Source organism: Dermochelys coriacea, chromosome 7, assembly GCF_009764565.3.
Source record: "Dermochelys coriacea isolate rDerCor1 chromosome 7, rDerCor1.pri.v4, whole genome shotgun sequence".
NCBI lineage: Eukaryota > Metazoa > Chordata > Testudines > Dermochelyidae > Dermochelys > Dermochelys coriacea.
Genome location: NC_050074.1, coordinates 56664412 through 56682017, shown reverse-complemented (window position 1 = coordinate 56682017; position 17606 = coordinate 56664412). Strand labels below are relative to the sequence as shown.

The following is a 17606-nucleotide window of genomic DNA, read 5'->3' as shown; positions in this document are numbered from 1 at the left end:
CCGGTGGCACCTTAGAGACTAACAAATTTGTTAGTCTCTAAGGTGCCACCGGTACTCCTTTTCTTTTTGCGAATACAGACTAACACGGCTGCTACTCTGAAACTAACTGGAATGTTGATGTCTTGGCATGGTAATTGCACCAAGTCCACTTGGATCCTCTCAGCGGAAGAAACCCACTCTGGTACTCACATGTGGTCCATCCAGAGCACCTCGCAATCTTTAACCTATTTATCCTCAGCACCCCCGTGAGGTAGGAGAGTGCCATTGTCCCCTCAGGGAACTGCAGCACAGAGAGGTTTAAATGACTCACACAAGGTCACAGCATGGAACTGAACCTGGATGGCAACCCCTCCCCCTTCAGAGAGGCACGTGACCCAGAGCTGACACTGCATGGCTAGCAAGGGCAGGGGAATGTGCAGAGCAGCTGGGGCATTAGTGTTAGCGGGGGCAGTTCAGTCTTGTTCTGCTTCTGAGTTGGTGACGTGGGGAAGCAGAAGAGGAGCCACCAGGTATCTGAAGAGTCAGAGAAGCAGCAAGGGCTGGGGACTCAGAGCATGTCAGGGAGGGTGGCGGCACAGAGCTGAGGGCTAACTTGAGCTGGAGAATGCAGAGGGGCAGGGCTCAGAGCCGGGAGTGAGGTAGGCAGCAGCATTTGGCCAGGGCATCCAAGAGGGCAGCAAATCAGGTTTCCCAGTTGGATTTTGTTCCCTCCAGCCATGCAATAAGAATCACATTTTCACACTGGCATGAAATCCATGAGCCCACTGTGGCCTGGCCAAGCCACATTCATTTCATCTTCTTGACTTCACCTAATGGCCAGTTCCTCCACGAGGCCCATGTGCCCTCCCGAAGGCGCAGAGCAGCACAGGCAGGTGCCAGCCTGCAGCAGGCTTTCCCAAAGCAACATTCAGGCCTAGTCTATGCTTATAAGGTTTTCCGGTATAGCTCTCCTGACAAAACCCACCTAGTGCAGATCCAGCTTATTATACCAGCAAAAAGCTGCATTTGCCAATATAGCTTAGCACAGCTTATTTTGCTTGCCAAACAAATATAAACTCTACCAGCAAAACTGCTGGTATAAGCCCTGGCCTCAGACACCTATTGCTCTCCAGAGTGCAACAGCACCCAGTTCACCCAAGCAACTCCCCGATACTTCCTAACTTAACAGCAGCACATTCTCCTGAAAATGATCCCTTGCCATCAACCAGAGACTAGCAGCTGAGAATGATTAAGATACTTTATTGGCTGGAATTCAAAGACAACCTCATAGCTGCATGGCTGTTGATTATCTGACCTGCACAAGCAAAGAGTAAGAGGAATCCAACCTCACACAGTTTTATTTCTCCTTTCCAGGCTGCTATTTTCCACAGATTTCAGAGTAGCAGCCGTGTTAGTCTGTATTCGCAAAAAGAAAAGGAGTACTTGTGGCACCTTAGAGACTAACAAATTTATTAGAGCATAAGCTTTCGTGAGCTACAGCTCACTTCATCGGATGCATTACTTCATCGGAATGCATCCGATGAAGTGAGCTGTAGCTCACGAAAGCTTATGCTCTAATAAATTTGTTAGTCTCTAAGGTGCCACAAGTACTCCTTTTCTATTTTCCACAGAGGTCTTTTTGCCTAAGCCTCCCCAGCTTCCTGTGGTATGGAGAAATGCCCCAGCTTTCCATAAATAAGGTTTAAGATAGCCTCCCTTTACAGGCTGGAATTTGAACAAACACCCTACTAACTTCATCAAGTGATCCATCTGAAGTTATGTGAAATGTTTTACCCAAGGGCAGATCTTAGATGTTCAGCGTTTGGTACAAGCAGGATAAGCCATTTTAGAAGCAGTGTTGCCAATACATGGTTTTAGCATGAGTGTCACAGCATATGGCATTGGGCAATCGAGAACCTCTGCTTTCATTTAAATAAAAAGCCATCGGCTAGCCCTCGTAGTTCTGGAGGAAAGCGTGAAAACCTGACCTGAGCGTACAGTAAAGGCCCACAAACCAGAAAGCAAAGAAAAACCCCTCCGTCTCATGATCTTTGAACGCTTACGGCTGCCCACACTGGAGACAATGAGGTTCAAGAGAAAGACTCTCAGTTCTGAAAGTTAGTATTTGCCTCCTCCTCTCCCCAAAGAAACTTGGTTTACAAATGCCAACTTTGTCATTAGGTTGTCTGGCCCAGGAGATGTGTGCAGTCAAATCTGCTGACTTCAGTGACAAGAAAATGTTTGGTTGTTACCTCTTAACCCAACAGAAATAAACCTAGCAGAGGGAGCTGGATTAGATTCCTTCTTGTGCAGCCACAGGATTGTTCACTAAATTCTATGAGTTGCACCTGCAGAGAGTGGGTTTGCACAGCATCACTAAAGGCCTAGTTTGACTTGCAGAAACTTGGGCTTCTCGACACAAACATCTAGTTCTCAGCAAGCTGGGGTATGAATCTACCCCATGCTAGCTTGCCGCGGACTAACTGTCTGTGTGGACACTGCTGAAACATTTGTTAATACACTTTGATCTAGTCCTCTTTGAAATGGGACTAGCTTAAAAGTGCATTAACAGTTTGTTAATGTGTCCATGTGGACAGCAGAGCACACACCCCCACACCCGCCACAAACTAATTGTCAGCGTAGACAAACCCTTAGTTGCTGGTGATGTGAGAGAGGAATATAATCCAGACTGGCTCTCAGGGACCAGGCAGAGTTCGCAGGGATGCTAGTTAGGAAGACCTGGAGCCCCATTATGACATTTCTACAGAGTAGAACCCCTTCTGGAGCATCGTACGTGCAGAAACCAACTGGGCCAAAAGTTTTCAAGACAGGTACCTCAATTAAGCACCTACCAGAGGTCTGGTCTTAGAGGTTCTTGGCACCATCCTTTCCCACTGAAGTCAATGCAGAGGCCACATCCCCATCTGCACAACCAGGTAGTTGAGGATAATAACTAGCCACCTCTTAGTCAAAAGTCAAACTCCTCCCCCAGGCAGATTTGCACTTTGGCCCTGATTCGGGGTGACTGAAGTCCTCTTAACATAGAGAGCAGAAGGCCACAGAAAGGCAAGTGTTTTCAGCAGAACCTCCCTGTCTGAATATTCATGTCACTTAATAAGTTGGGAGGGGATAGAACCAGAACTGGATCTTACTCTGAGTTAAAACTCGAATCAAGTTGGTTGTGTTACCATGCAGATACATCAACCACCTTCCCTGCTGTACTGAACTTTGCAGCAGATGCGGAAAATACCCAGTGCAGCAGAGCCGTTCACCTTGAGCACTGGGGGTTTGCTTCTATCCTTACAGAGCAGGACAAAATCTCAAACAGAATTCATTTTAATTAGCCCTAACCCAGCCTCCCCCACCACCTCCACTCTCCACCCGCCCCCCAGCTCTCACCTTCTAAAAATTTGCGGATCATAGAATCTTTTGTAGTCAGAGAAAGCTGGTCTCTAGCGATTGGGGCTTCGGGTTTTGACTGAAGCATCTCGACATCTGGAAGAACAATTAGGAAGAGTAATCCATTAACTATGTCTTCAACCACACTGGATTTTCCATTAGCCGTTCACAAACCCAGTATGATTAGCGGACCTGAGATTTCTGAAACATCCGGGCCCACTGACCAATCACTCAACTTTAGGATGGACAATTTGGACAATTCTAAGCACAAGTATTTGCCTCAACAGATGATTGTGGAGCTAAGTCCCAGTAAGACTAGATAGAGTTCCATGCCTACTCTGAACGGAGAATGTACTGAACTGTATCCAATCTAAAACCATGTCTACACTACAGGGACTCTAGCAACATAGCTACATGGTGTAGACGCGCCCTATGGCAATGGAAGGGGTTTTTCCATCGCTGTAGGAACACTGCCTCCCCGAGCGACGGTACCTAGCACAATGGAAGTTAGGTTAGCGTAGCTATGGCGCTCTGGAGCGTGGATTTTTCACACCCCTAAGCACCGTAGCTATGACAACCTCCATTTTAAGTGCGGACGAAGCCTAATACCCAGCGCTGGAACAGTAGAGCAGTGACACTACAATTAAGTCTAAATTCTAACCGTGTCTTTCTTTGCCTATAACCTCCCAACACTTTCACCTTTCAGGCTGAAATTTCCAGGCAGGGTCCCTGCCTGGAGGAGACTAGTCTATAGAAAGGCTCAGCTGTTTAACGTGAAGGCAGATACGCTATTCCCACCAAACAAGTTTTGTGTGATGCTCTGCAGCTGAAATGGCTGGAGGGGAAATTAAGATTGTAAGATGTTTAGAATAGATAGAGACTGTCTTTACTACAAATCTATATAGCAATTAACAATGGAGCCCCAATGTGGTTGGAGCCTCTAGCTGCTAGCAAACCTGCGGGGGATGGGGGGAGTGCCAGGTGGTAAGGAAAGGGTTCAGGGAAAGGCAGTAAGATCTAAAAGGGAACAGACTTTGACTGCAGACTAGAGGGTCCCTGAGCCAGAACCTGGAGTAAAGGGTGGATTTGGGTTCCCCTGCCAGCCACTGAGGAAGTGGCACTCTGCAGTGAATGAGAAGGCTTCCCAGGATTGCTGAAGGAAGGAGAAAACATGTAGAGTGAGCTGGCCGGACAGCCAAGTCACAAAGAGGTAGCAGCAACTCATGGAGCAAGAGTGGGGCTTCCGACCCAGAGAGAGAGGTAGAGAGATGGTGTGCAACCGTGGGAAGGAGTGTGGACTTAGCATGCTATTCCTCTGAGTGACCAGGAGGAGGCACCATCCTAGCATGAAGTGGAGCATCCTGTCACAGACCCCTATTCAGCATGTCAGCACATTCTTCCGGGCTTTGCTGATCAGGGATGAACTTTAAGAATGTTAAGCAAGTGCTTTAACTATTACAGGCACCATCTGTGGAAATGCATGTTTTGGTCAAGTTTGGTTTTAATGTGGCCAAGTTATAAGCCACTTAAAGTCACTATGCTCAGTACATTTTGCACAGGATTTCTGCCAAGTTCCTCAAGTGCGCAGCTAAGAAAGGCCATTGTTGTACAGGCAGAGGCGAACAACAGAGTTGTGTAGTGGAGAGTTTAGTGACGGTGCCAACAGGGCGTTGAGGATTAGCTACTGTTTGGAAGACACTTTGGGCTGTTCAGCTGGATTTGGCTATACACATCCAATGTTTCTGCATTAGAGGGCATGTCTTTGTACAGAAACTTGTTGTTTTGATCCAAGTAATAAATAATTTTAACAGACTGGTATTTACAACTTATACAATCAGCCATGAACCAAGCCATTGATATATGGATTTCAGAGTGGAGTAGACAGCATTGGGAGTGCCTTTCCTTCTCTGCATAGAAAACAAAGAGACAGCCTCATGTTCCCCTTTTTTGTCAGTGCTCTGCAGAATCATTAGACCAGCACAGTAAGAGGAAGTTGGGGAGTTTTCTATTGCGTAGCCAAATCTTTTCACTATGTAGTGTCAACTACAGGAGATAATCACTACATAAGAAGGCTACTGCTTTTCTGGGTAAAATCAATCTATCTAGCCAATAAGTTGTCAATCTATTACAGGCAGAGAAAATCTTATACTAAGGGATCACTGTTACACTTGGTTAGTGAGTGACCCATGGTAGAGACCAGATCTGCTTTGTGGGGCATTAGCCAGGATTAGTTAACAACTCACTAATCTCACCAACTGCCTGTAGGGTATGTGTTCCCTTTATGGTGTGTTCTTTTTTTCCTTTCCCAGTAGAAGGCCAAGCTGATTTTGCCAAGGAAGAGTGAAAACTATAACAGGACCCCAAACTTTCCCCAGCTGAGAGCCACACTGGAAACTTGCCAGGAGTCAAAGGACAATACCTAATTGATATGAAATACAGCAGCTTACAATATTAGACACTGCTGTACTGCAGACTCCAAATGGACAAAAATAAGAGACCAAGACACCAGAGGTAGGTTATCCTCGTGCACTGTCCCATATACCCGACTCCGTAGGAGGATGAGCCATAAGTATAAATAAAATATCAAGTATGTGACATTACTCAGTGAAGTAGGCGAAGAGGTTAGTGACAGATCACAGGGAACTGCAGACACTGACTTGGTGGGAGAGAGATTAGCTTCCCAGATGTAGGCAGGATCTTGGGCTTGCCTGACAGGCAATTACCACACCATTGTCTCCTGGCACACAGATCTGTCTTGATGACAGATGACACCTATTAATGTCCTACCCATGTCCCCAGATCGAACTGAAGCCTTGGACATCCCCCAGATGGATTATCTATTCCCCTTACCGCATCAGAAATGAGACTCTGGAGCAGGGATTAGGGGGAGAATAGTCACCTACAAAGTCTGGGTCTCACAGCCACGTGCCCAGCAATAGTTTGCAAGTGACCCCAGGTTTGCTTGAGCTAGTCAGGAGACCTAGGGTGAAGGACCTCGTGCCGTGAAGCCAGCAGGGAGAGGAGAAGTCATGCTGGAATCTCAGGTGTCATGCTAGATAGGATTTAAGATAAAAGACAGCCCTCCGATTTCCCTTCCCACTCTGTGTAGCGACTGGAGACTTCATTTGGGTTAACAGTTTCTCATTCAGCCAACAGAGTCTTGGACCTTCTGGAAGTTCAGTCACTACCCCTTGGTCTTAGAGACACCAACAATACACACGGGCTGCCTCAGTATATGGCTGCACCTGCCTTTTATGTTAGCCTGTAAAGAAACCCTTGCCCCCATCTCCATTAAGTCTTCAGAGCCACTTGTGATCAGCTATTACCGAGCACACACAAAGCCAGCTGTGTTCAGAAGTCAGTTCTGTATTACTTAACACAAAGACTTCAGTGTTTTGCCATAATCCCATCCCAGAATTTTAAAGCAGTTACATTTTGTGCACGATTCCCTTCGTTCACCTGAGGAAGACAAGAAGGCTGCAGTTCTGTGCACTACCTACAATCCATAGACACAGGTTAGAAAAACCTTGTCTATGAGGGGATGGGGGAATGGGGATAACACAGCTCACTACCATGGGAAAAGACAATGTGAGCAGCTAACAAAATCCACTCTTAGTAAGGAGTCAGGGTTCTGAAACCTCGTTCTGCACTTCATGGCACAATCGTTTAAAAGCTGCTGTTCCTGCAGTGTCCCTTCCAGAGAGGGCTTGCGAGATTAACTATATAACTCTCTAAAGCATGAAGCTCTGGCTCCATTAGTTCCTGCATCTGGATAGTCTATGGTTAAGGTAACAGGGCTGGGAATCAGGAAGGTAATCTTGTGTCCCAGATCTTTGTCCAAGGTCACCAGGGGGCCATGGCCCCTCCATTTTTTACCAGCTGTAAGGTCAAGTGATAGGGGGATGGTGCGGAGAGGAGTGAGTGGTGGGTGGGGCCTCGGGGGAAGGGGTGGGGCAGGGGCAGAGTAAGGGCAGGGCCTTGAGAGGAGAGGTGGGGGTGGCATGGGGGAGGGGTGGGATCTCAGGGTGGATGGGCGACATGGGGGTAGGGCCATAGTTTGGGTGCCTGTGGCCCCCCCCACATACACACTTTTAAGGTGCTTTGGCTGCTCCTGGCCAGAAGATTGCAGTTTGTTAAATGCACTGAAGTCAGTGGACACCAGGCCTTAGAGAAGGGCAGAATGGTATTTGAGTAATTCCTAGAGGGGGAAAAGCCACAGCTGCAGACAGTAACGTTAAAACAATTTGTATAGTGGGGCTGCTGAAAGCCATTGAACCAAACTGTAAACTCTGTATATAATGGAAACCACTTCAAGCCAAGGGGTTCTCCCACACCCCCAGCACCCCTAGTTCCAGCATCCTTGGCTGCAGACAAAAATAGGTGTCATAATTCGCAAGTCAAAATGTGGGTCACAGAACTATCTAGTCGAGGAAGGAAATGCCTTCCCCTCGCTGGGAACAGAGTGAACAGGGTCAAGAAACACATAGCCTTGGAGGAGGGCAGAGGTTCCCCATAGCTTTCTCCTACAAGTAAATCATTGCTCTCCTTATTGGTTCAGAGACTGGATAAAAATCTGCACCTTCACACTCCAGTCGGTCATCACTGAGCTGCATGTGCTAAGGCCTTCATACATGGAACCTTCTGCAGTGTAAGAAACAGACCCGAACAGTGGCAATCTACAGACATGAGACATTGACCAGTTCCTTGACATTGTCTGGTATTTCACTGCATGACAGGATGTGTTCTGCTTCATACTTTAAGGAGACTGTTCCATTGTTCCCTCCAGCAGGCTTCACTACATTCCCTTCCTAATCAGGCACATCAGACCCTACCCTCTGGCATCTTCTTTGGAAAAGCACCTTTGATTCCAGGCACGGAAGTTTACCCTGCACTTAGATCAAAAAGAACCCACTGATTAAAGGTTAGTCAACCCTCAAGAGTTGGGAGATGGAAGTCGGGAGGAAAGCTCTGGCACACACAGATTCATTCAAAAGGCCACATTTCCTAGCGATCCAAGGTTTGGAACTGAGCAGGAGAGGTTGGTGGAGGAAAAGAGTTCACAGTGGTTAAGACAAAATGGTCCCTTTGTCCACAATGCAGATGTGAGGTGAAAAGGATAACTCCCCCTTCATACCTCTCGGCTGCTGTTTGTAATATCTACCTGCAACCCACACAAACCTGCTGCAATTTCCTTATGCCTGGAATTTTCAAATACTTGTAAGGTCAAATGTAAGGTGTAATCAGAGGGGAATTCTACTGAAGGGGAAATTCCTACAATTAATGGGATGAAATTAACTAAAGGACAATTTAGGCTCAATATCAAAAAAATTCTTAACAGCAAGAGCTATTTGGCTGTGCGCTAGTTTGTGAAGGGAAGTGGGGTTTTGAGCATTTAGAACGACACTGGGGAAGTGACTGTAGGGAATAACCCTGCACTGGACTGGGTCGGGGACACAGAGTTCTGTATAGGAACAGTTCTTTCTCAGTTCTGTGGTTGTGTGGCCCATCTTAAAACTGAGCTTCATGGGACACTATCAGCTGAGACATCATACTGGTGTCTGAATATGTCCTAATCCTGGCACAAGTATCACCTCTTCCTGGAACTGAACAGTTAGAGAAACTGTCAGACCCACAAAGTAAAAATTCTGTGTTCCTTGCACAGAATCCATTTCCACAGGCCAAGAGAGAGAGAAAGAGAGAAAAGCATTGAAAAGATGAAAGGGATCAAGACTAGAGACTGGCTGCGGGACTCAGGCACCAGTGTATAACCTGAAGCTATTTTTAATGCTTTGAAACTGATTACATTTCAAATAGCTTCTCATGAAGCTAGGTGACCCCTTGGTGCTTTCAAGCTTTCTCAGGTCAGTTCTTGAAGTGTCTGGCAAGAACTGTGGTCCAATCCTGCCAGGTGGGCATGTTGCTCATATGGTTGTGGCTTACTATGTCCCTTGTTCAGAGAAGCCACTGGAGATACTAGAAATCAGTTCCAACCTGGAGGGAATGTGTGAACAAACATCATGTTTCACTTTTCTATGTAGTCTTTCATTTCCACAGAGCTTTAACTAAGTGCTAAATCATTAAGTCAGTCCTAAACCAGGCAATACTCCCACCACTTTCAATAAGGGCTTATTTTGATATCAGTATAGCTTATTTCAGACACCAGTCAAACACCTGTATGTTGAAATAACTGCATCAACACTAAGTTACACCACCGGTTGAACTGTATCTGTCTCTACACCAATACAGTTACACAGGAGCAAAAACTGTTTAGGCCTAAGAATTTTCCCAGGTAAAGACTCCGTAAGGTCTTCAAAGATTTATTCTTTATACCACCACCAGCCCCGGGGTAGAAGGGGATAGCCATGTGGAGCACAGAAAGCACAACACAGCTCTGGACACAAGAGCAAACACACTGTTACAGAAAGCACTAGAGGCTTTTTGTCCATGCAGACAGACCACACCTCAGACTTAAAGAACAGCTCTGTTCTGCATAGTTTTTAAGATGTCACCCTCTTGTTCAGATCTGCTTCTTGTGTGAATTCAGAGCCAAGATTGCCCACTAGTGACAGAACTTTTTTGTTCTTTACTTCTACCAGCCCTGCAGAGCCAATACAGCAGGGTGTAAGCTGGATTCATTTCCTTTTTGTGCACCAAGAGAATCACTTCGTTCTAGTCTTTCAGACCTCTGCAAAGCCACCAAAGTCACTGGCCTTGTGCATGTGTCGCGAGAGCACAATGGGGCATGCAGGAACTTTGCTACTGGTGAGGTTCAGGAAGCGCAGCCCGACTCAGATCCCAAGTTTGCAGTACTGGCAATCAGACCACTTTTACTCGTCAGTTGAGCACATTTGATCTGAAGTCGGAGAACACAGTATGAGGCTATTTTGAGAGCACAGCTACATTCTACATTCCAATTCAAAAGTCTCAGAGACTAAATTATAGGAAACCCTACACCAAAAGAATTATTACATTACTATAGAGTCTAGGCATTTCAACCCACTAACTCAACTAGTTTTTCCTCTGATTTTTTTGCCCTGCCCACATTAAATACCTTACACAGAGATCCACCCATTCTGCATAGAACTATCCAAATTAACATCTAGAAATCAATTCTGTGCAGACCACTTCTGAAACGGCACACGTTAGCCACAGCTCCCCAGCCCTCACTCAAGGACTAGGGACAATGGGATCTTTGTGGCTGAGGCATTCAATTGCTCCTGCTGCTTATTCTCCACCTGAAATCGTAACAACCTGGTTTTGTAGCAACATAACCATCTCCACAGCAACCAAATGAGACATCACAAAGACGGGATTATGAATTCAGGTGAAGGATAAACAACAGTGGCAATTGAACCCCTAAGCAATACAGATCTTGTTTTATAGTGTCCTTCATATTCATATGTGGGAGGGGAAGCAAACCAAGATATATTGTCTATAAGCAGAAGTGTTTCAGTAGGAGAAGTTTTCCCTGAAGCAATGAATTTTAAGTGCCAACACTCTCCCTTCTCCTCCACTGACAGCTGACTTTCTCACAAGCAGTTAAACAATAGCAACCCACACTTTTTAGCTTGTCCCGCCTCCCTGCAAGTCACTACATTCGCTTCTCAGCTTCTACATCAGATTGAAGTTCTTTGTTCTTCCTTTTAGAGATCAGCCCTACTGTAGAGGAAGTACCTTTTTTAACATACTCCTTTCATGCAGAGCAAGATCTGCAGTCTAATGATGAAAGCGTTACTTCTTTTTATGCCTGTTATCTCAAAGCCAACAGTAGCCCAACCATCTTTAAGAGCTGCTGGTGTGGACAGAGCAGAAATGTTACAATCAAAACACATTATAAATGCAGTCAGGGAACTGCTATGCAGTTATGCTCGGCTTAACATAATAAGAGATTTAGGCCTGCAACGCTCCACACAACATAAAGTCTATACATACACAGATCGTCTGGGGCATCAGGGGCAAAGTTGGCCATGGATTCATAGAGCTCATCATCACAGCCAGGATTCAGGGAGCATTTCATCAGCAGGTCGGTGGAGAGGTGAGCCATGGACTCATAAACAGAGTCATCTTCCTCACCCTGCATCAGCTCCTCCTTAATGTGACTCTTCAGCATATCAGCAGTTTCCTGGAGGAGGGAGTATAAGCAAAAGACTCAGGAAGGAGAGGATATGGGAAATAAAGCTGCTCTTGCTGCGTACAGTACAGTGCATTAGCATGTTCCGATTTACTGAGTGCATGTGCAAAATGTTTTTAAAAGTTGCATCCATCCAGTGTCCAGAGTTAGCAGATTGAATTACTGCCCATGCTATAAGCAAGCAGAGGACTTAAGTCTCCAGGGACATCAGTCTGGTATATTTCACCAGCACATCCATCCTCTGAGCCAACAACTGCATCTGCAGGTCTCCCATTCTGGGAAATCAGTGCCAACATCAGGATAAGTCTGCCACCCACTTGTAATGGAAAGAACCTTCCAGTGTAAACCCATATCTAAGGCTGAATGTACCTTAGTCCTCATCGGAGCTGCACAGACCTGTGCTGCACAGTCTATGCTACAGTGGATAGCCAGGTCTCTGAGAGGCCACCCAAGCTGTCTCTAGCAGCACTAGTACCAACATGAGATCCTCCCTGGCCACCTGCTGTTGTGCTGGCTCTTCTGTGGAGCTGAAGAGGGTCGCTCAGTGGAGGAGCAACCTCAGGTGCAGAAATCCAGCACAAGGAGGGGGACAGAAGTAGAAAGAACCCAATCCCCCCAGATGCAGAACAGCCATTTACAGAGGAGGTAACATGGGAAAGTAGGAGACCTGGCTTGACCCCAAAACCAGCAGCTGCCGCCACTACTGCATGGAATGGAGATTGCAGATTCCCCTGCCTAGCCCTGTGATGCATTAGTGATCAGAGGTGATGCTGTATTTGTCTTTAGCGGCTATTCCAGGTACAGGAGAACACCCCTAGCCAGAGTATACAACTTTTAAACAGTTGCTGCCCCTCTGCTAACTCCAGCTCATGCCTCACATACTTGGAAGTGCCAGGACACATGCCAAGCTCATTCTAAGGTGGTGATGGCTCAACAGAAGCTGCCCTTGGAGACTTTAGCTGGAGATGCAGGTTGAAGAAACAGTTCCTCACCCCGAGCATTAGCAAGAAAGGGCCAGCCCCTGCTTCACTCTGGATTTAGTTTCCTCTTTTTTTGACAGCTGTACTAGAACATGAAGCTATGTGTTGTGGGAGTGCACAGCCTGTCTACTCCGAGAGACCAACAGGAAACCTCACAGCTGATCATCGCTCGTGTAATACCCGCAACTTTCATTTCTCAGGGCGATGGAATTCTTTATGCAGATGCTGCGCTGGAGAGCAGCACTAATTTTACAAGGCCTGCACCAGTGAGGCAGAACGCTTCCCCACCTGCTCTCCCCCAAACCCAGCACCAACTGTGCTCCAGGCCCAGCCACTAGCTCTCTGCCATACAGCTGGAAGGAGCCTTCTCTCCTCTCCTCCTCTGGCTATTGCCACAGTGGCTTTTTGGTTGTTAGCATCTCCGGCTCTCGCCCCCAGCAGTGGCTGCACTAATGCAGACCACTGACTTGTGTTTACAGTAAGCGGGACATGGCAGATAGCGCATTGGGGCTGCTATTTCAAGCCTGACTAGCTCTCTCACCACAACAGACGTGGGAGAAAAAGCTAGCACAGGCCAGGCTAGGCCAGGCCTGTGACACTCGTGGTGTATTGATCAAAGAAAAGGGTTGGAGGTAGCAGGATTTTCTCAGCCTCCTGCACTTCTCCTGCACTTTAACAAAAGAGGCGATTCACAGCCTTGTAACCCCACTGATTTCAGGGCAAGGCCACACAACCTGGCTAGTAGCTGCCCATCGGGAGCCTGCACAGTCCATTTTAGTCTGTCACTTGCCTTTGCACAGAAAACCAGCACAAGACCTAAGCAGCACCCAAGTCTTCAAAACAGGGCTTCACCCCCACCAGGGAGGGCGAACATCCCCCCTACCCCATTGTCTCATTAAGTCCCTCCACTTTCAAACATGTAGCCCCCAAGCTAACAAGTGCAAGGCCTTCTGCACAGAGATTTAAACCCAAGGCGTCACCCTTGCTTGCAAAGTGCTTGTCACGTTCAGAGCACTTCCCCTCAGCTCCTTTTCCTGCTGCTTTGAAGTGACAAAGTGCAAAGATTTTGAAGTGCAGGCAATCAGAGAGAGTTCTGGAGCCCCAGAACCACAGCACACTCTGAGTCAGTGCCACAGCACTTCGCTGGACAGAACAGGATTGAGGGGCTGCAGCTTTGACAGGATTAGGGTTTATCTCAGGAGCTTCACACCAGGGATCGGATGCCATGGACACATCAGTAGCAGCATGCTGGTCCCAAGGGCTGTGAGTGAAGGGGACCAGAAGAGCATACTCTATTTTAATCTCTTCTGCTCCTCTCTGAGAGCCCTCTACCCATCTTCCCCAGTCTCCCATGCTGCACCCAGCTGCCAGCCCCACCTTACAGCAGAGAGAGGCCATGGTATGCCAATTTCCCCACCTCCCTCCACAGCTTGCCATTCCAGTGCGCAGCACCATTCTCGGTGACAGGCTACCAGCCTGACAGCGAGCGATCTGCGGCAGCTTTCACTGTGCAAAGTGCATGCCATAGAGCCCCCACTGGCAGCACCTTGCTCCCTCTTACCACGTATTCATCAATGAACTGGCGCAGGTCCTTAAAGCCATGATTTTCGGCGATGTTGTTTGGGTAGTACCCATACTTGTTGGCTACACTGTAGGCCTGCAGGGCTCCTGGGCAAGTGAGCAGCACGGCTGTGAGGTTCTTCAGCCCATATTTTGCAGCGAAGTGAAGCAGCGTCGGCAGCTCTTCATCCCTCTGATCTGAGAGAACAAAGGCTTTTAGAAATCAAGCTCCTCTTTGGCATCAACACACCCGGTGGGCAATGAATGCAGCGGCTAGTAAAGGGGGAGGCACACAAAAGCAGGACATTAAATAGCCCTGGAAGAGCTACACCATGTCAGAATGGAGCAGAATTCGGCCTGTAGGGCTGAGCCAGCCAGAGCTATCTAGGACATTCGGATGCCCAGTTCCCATTGGTTTTCCTGGGAGTTTGGCATCCAAATCCCTTAAGGGGATCCAAATCCCTTAAGTTGCTAAGCTGCAACTTAGCCATGAAAATCTGAACTTCAAAGACACTTAGATCTTCTCATGAAAAATGCTGCAGGAGGGCACACCTGCCTGGCACACTGGGGCACCGCTGGTGGAGCATTTGGCCCCATCTCTGGATCAGCTGGAAGGTCAGGGAGAAGAGAATGAAAAGTGAAAAAGGGAAAAGCTGTTCTCTGGTGCATGCATCAGCAACATGAGGTAGGGGAGCACATAAGGTGTTGGGGGGCAGGATAGTGAACCCTCAAGAAACTAGACGGCAGAGTTAGCCATGAACAAGGCGCATTCTCACTAAACAGCGGTAGACACATGACGTCATGGTGAGGAAGCATGTGGCTAATTTCAGCCTCAGCAAGGTTCGGAAACGCGCCTACCAGAGTGCTTGTGCATTTGCCTGTTCCATGCCCAGGTGCACACTTTGCTCATGAATACTGGCAAAGCAGACACACACAGCCCATGTCAGGCACTGCCCAGGACAGAGGCTGAGGAAGGCTCCATCTGGCATGGGGGAGAAGGGAGCTGCCTGGTTTACAGGGATTCTTTCTGGATATTCAAGGAGCAGCACTGTTCTGTCAACCCCAGCTGGGTGTCAGCAAAGTGAGGATCAGGAGATTAAACACAGAGGCAGGAAATACAGAAGAGGGATAGGGGAAAATACTGCCAAAAAAGGGGTCCTGGCTTGCTGGCCAAGATCCCCAAAAGCTATGTGCTAATCCCGGGGAATTCAGCAGCACTCTGACCACAACAACAAGCTACCATATCTGGTCCAGGCATTTAAAATCAAATCGCCCCCTACCAAACTGGGCCTGTTTTCAGAGACATTGTTGTGTCCCACTGCTGAGGCTGTAAGTGCTGCCAGGCAGGTCCTGAGGCATGTGGTCAAGGTGGTCTTCACCGCACTCATTACTTTTACAAAAACGGACGGCCAAGACTTTCAGGAGTGATAAGGGATTTTGGACCCTGGGTCTCCCAATTTATCCTAATTGTGAGCTCAACAGGAACAAGGAAGTGAAAGTTCATAAGCTGTCACAATCACCTAGAATAACCAATGGTGATGGGAAAAGGTACAAAAAGGAGACTGAATTAGTCCAAACATAAAGGCCTCCTGATACAATTCAAGGATTGTGTTAAGAACATGCCTGATAAACAAGAGGGACTGAGGACCAAAAATGAATAAACCAAAATGGGTACGTTGATATAAAGCCTAAATGAGAGAGAAAATAAAGAAAGGATGGGCTATTGCAGCCGGCACTCCCTTTTGGGGTCATTAAGAAAGAGACTTTGGGGAGAAAAATTGGCTACTGGAGCAAGTTTCACCATCATGGCGGCCACTTCCAATATCTCTTGGGTCCTTTTTCGTCCTAAGCTTGAGGGATGTCTGACCAGACTGGGCCAGAGAGAGGGACCCAAATGACATCACCACCCTACCAGCTCCAGCTGAATGCCAACCACCAGCAGGGATGCAAGACGAGTCTCGCCCCTCCTCCCCTCAGTGTGTTCTTTTCCTTCCCTGCCTTACCTCTTTTCTTTCCCACCTCCTTTTTCCTTCTGTCTAAGAATAGTCCAGCTTAGCCAGCCAAGACTGTATATTTTCCAACACTGCTATAAGCTTGTCACTGGAAAGGCAGCTAAAGGCTATGCCCTACACAGCCCAGTACTGGAACAAGTTTGCCAGACTCACAGTGGCTGATCAGACTGTGTGCCATGCCTGTGTTTTTCCCACAGCGGGGCTGCAAGTGAGAGTCAGCATCAGAGAGAAGCTGCGTTTTCTCTCTTTGCAGCTCTTTCCTCTCCCCGGTGTCTGTGTTTATCTCGACTTGTCTTCTAAGAAATGGGATCAGACTTTAACAAGTACAGCAACAATGACAGCTCCAGTCCAGCTTAACGCATTTCTTTTCTTTCCCCCGCAAAAGGACAGTTATTACCAAATACCAACTAAATGACTGTCAAATGTGGGGTGGAGGAGGGGTGTCCTTCTAAAAACTCTCTCCAGCTAAAGGAAAGGGAACAAGGGATGCTTTAAAATGAAAACTGTATTTAATACCCTACATTTCAAATGCTTTAACTGTTTTCCTTCTTTTCTGTATCTTTCAATAAAGAGTTTAATGGGGTCTTTTTGGGGGAAGTCTCTAGATACCAAACCCCAAACCTTGTTTAATGTTCTACAGTGACTGGGTTATGTTAACTCCTTTGTCTCTTTGGGTCCCTTTATTCCATCTAAATTAATACAACAGCATTCAGTTTAACACCTTGAAAGGGAGCTCATTTTCAGAGAGCAGGGGCTCAATTTTCTTTTAAAGATGGCTCATGTTAGGTACCTAACATCACTAGGCACTTCTGAAAATCTTGGCCATAGATTATTGTCCATCCTGCCCCAGGCCTGCCAAGGTAATGGTTCTTTCCTCCATTCTTTGTGTGTTAAAACCCTGTAGTTCCATTTCACATGGTGCTGCAGGCGACTCATTTTACAGCCATCGATTACAAGCAGAGAGTTGTAACAAGGATGTTTTTTAAACACTTACTTGTAGTCATATCTTCTTCCTCCAGCTGGTTGATTCCAAACAGGTGCAATCCACTTGCAGGAATGTTGTTCTTCAATGACTCGGTCAACAGTTTGTCCAGAGCTTCTAAGTTATATGGTACTATTTTAAAGGCCTGAACACAAGTGAAAAGTAAATTTATCTTGGGGGCATTTTCAGGCCAGACATTCAGTTCAGTTTGGAAATATAAAGTAGGTTAAAAACAAAAAACTACGTCAAGAGAAGAGAATGCTAAACACTCAAAGACCAGAAGGGCCAAAGTTAAGGTCGTACGTGCAATTTTAACTGCTTCCTGGTGCATATTCATGATACTGTATTCAGTTACATGATCAGGTGCTACTATTTTCAGTGACTGAGTATGCAGGTTGGAAAGCACAGTGAGTGAGCCTGGAATGCAAAGATTAAGTCGTTTCTTAAAACACGAGTGAAAAATGAAGGAGTTACTTTACTTTTTGCGATACACTCAACTAGCCTTGTCAGTTTCTCTTGTTGCACAAGGCTTTTATGTTTAGCTTTCCAAATGATTTGTTATT

The 17606-nt window shown here is 46.9% G+C and overlaps 1 protein-coding gene across 5 annotated transcripts in view; it reads right to left on the bottom strand.

Moving 5' to 3' along the window:
* Positions 1 to 17606, bottom strand: part of PIK3AP1 (phosphoinositide-3-kinase adaptor protein 1) — an 88581-nt gene that overhangs the window by 16688 nt on the left and 54287 nt on the right. For all 5 annotated transcript variants that reach the window (XR_006282648.1, XM_043518547.1, XM_038411072.2 and 2 more), the window contains 4 exons: positions 17056 to 17188; positions 14051 to 14247; positions 11311 to 11500; positions 3379 to 3474 (listed from right to left, as the gene is read on the bottom strand). Coding sequence is in view for 4 of the 5 variants with exons in the window: in XM_043518547.1 (XP_043374482.1) it covers positions 3379 to 3474; positions 11311 to 11500; positions 14051 to 14247; positions 17056 to 17188 (616 nt within the window). In the remaining variant the exon portion in view is untranslated. The remainder of the gene's footprint in view (positions 1 to 3378; positions 3475 to 11310; positions 11501 to 14050; positions 14248 to 17055; positions 17189 to 17606) is intronic.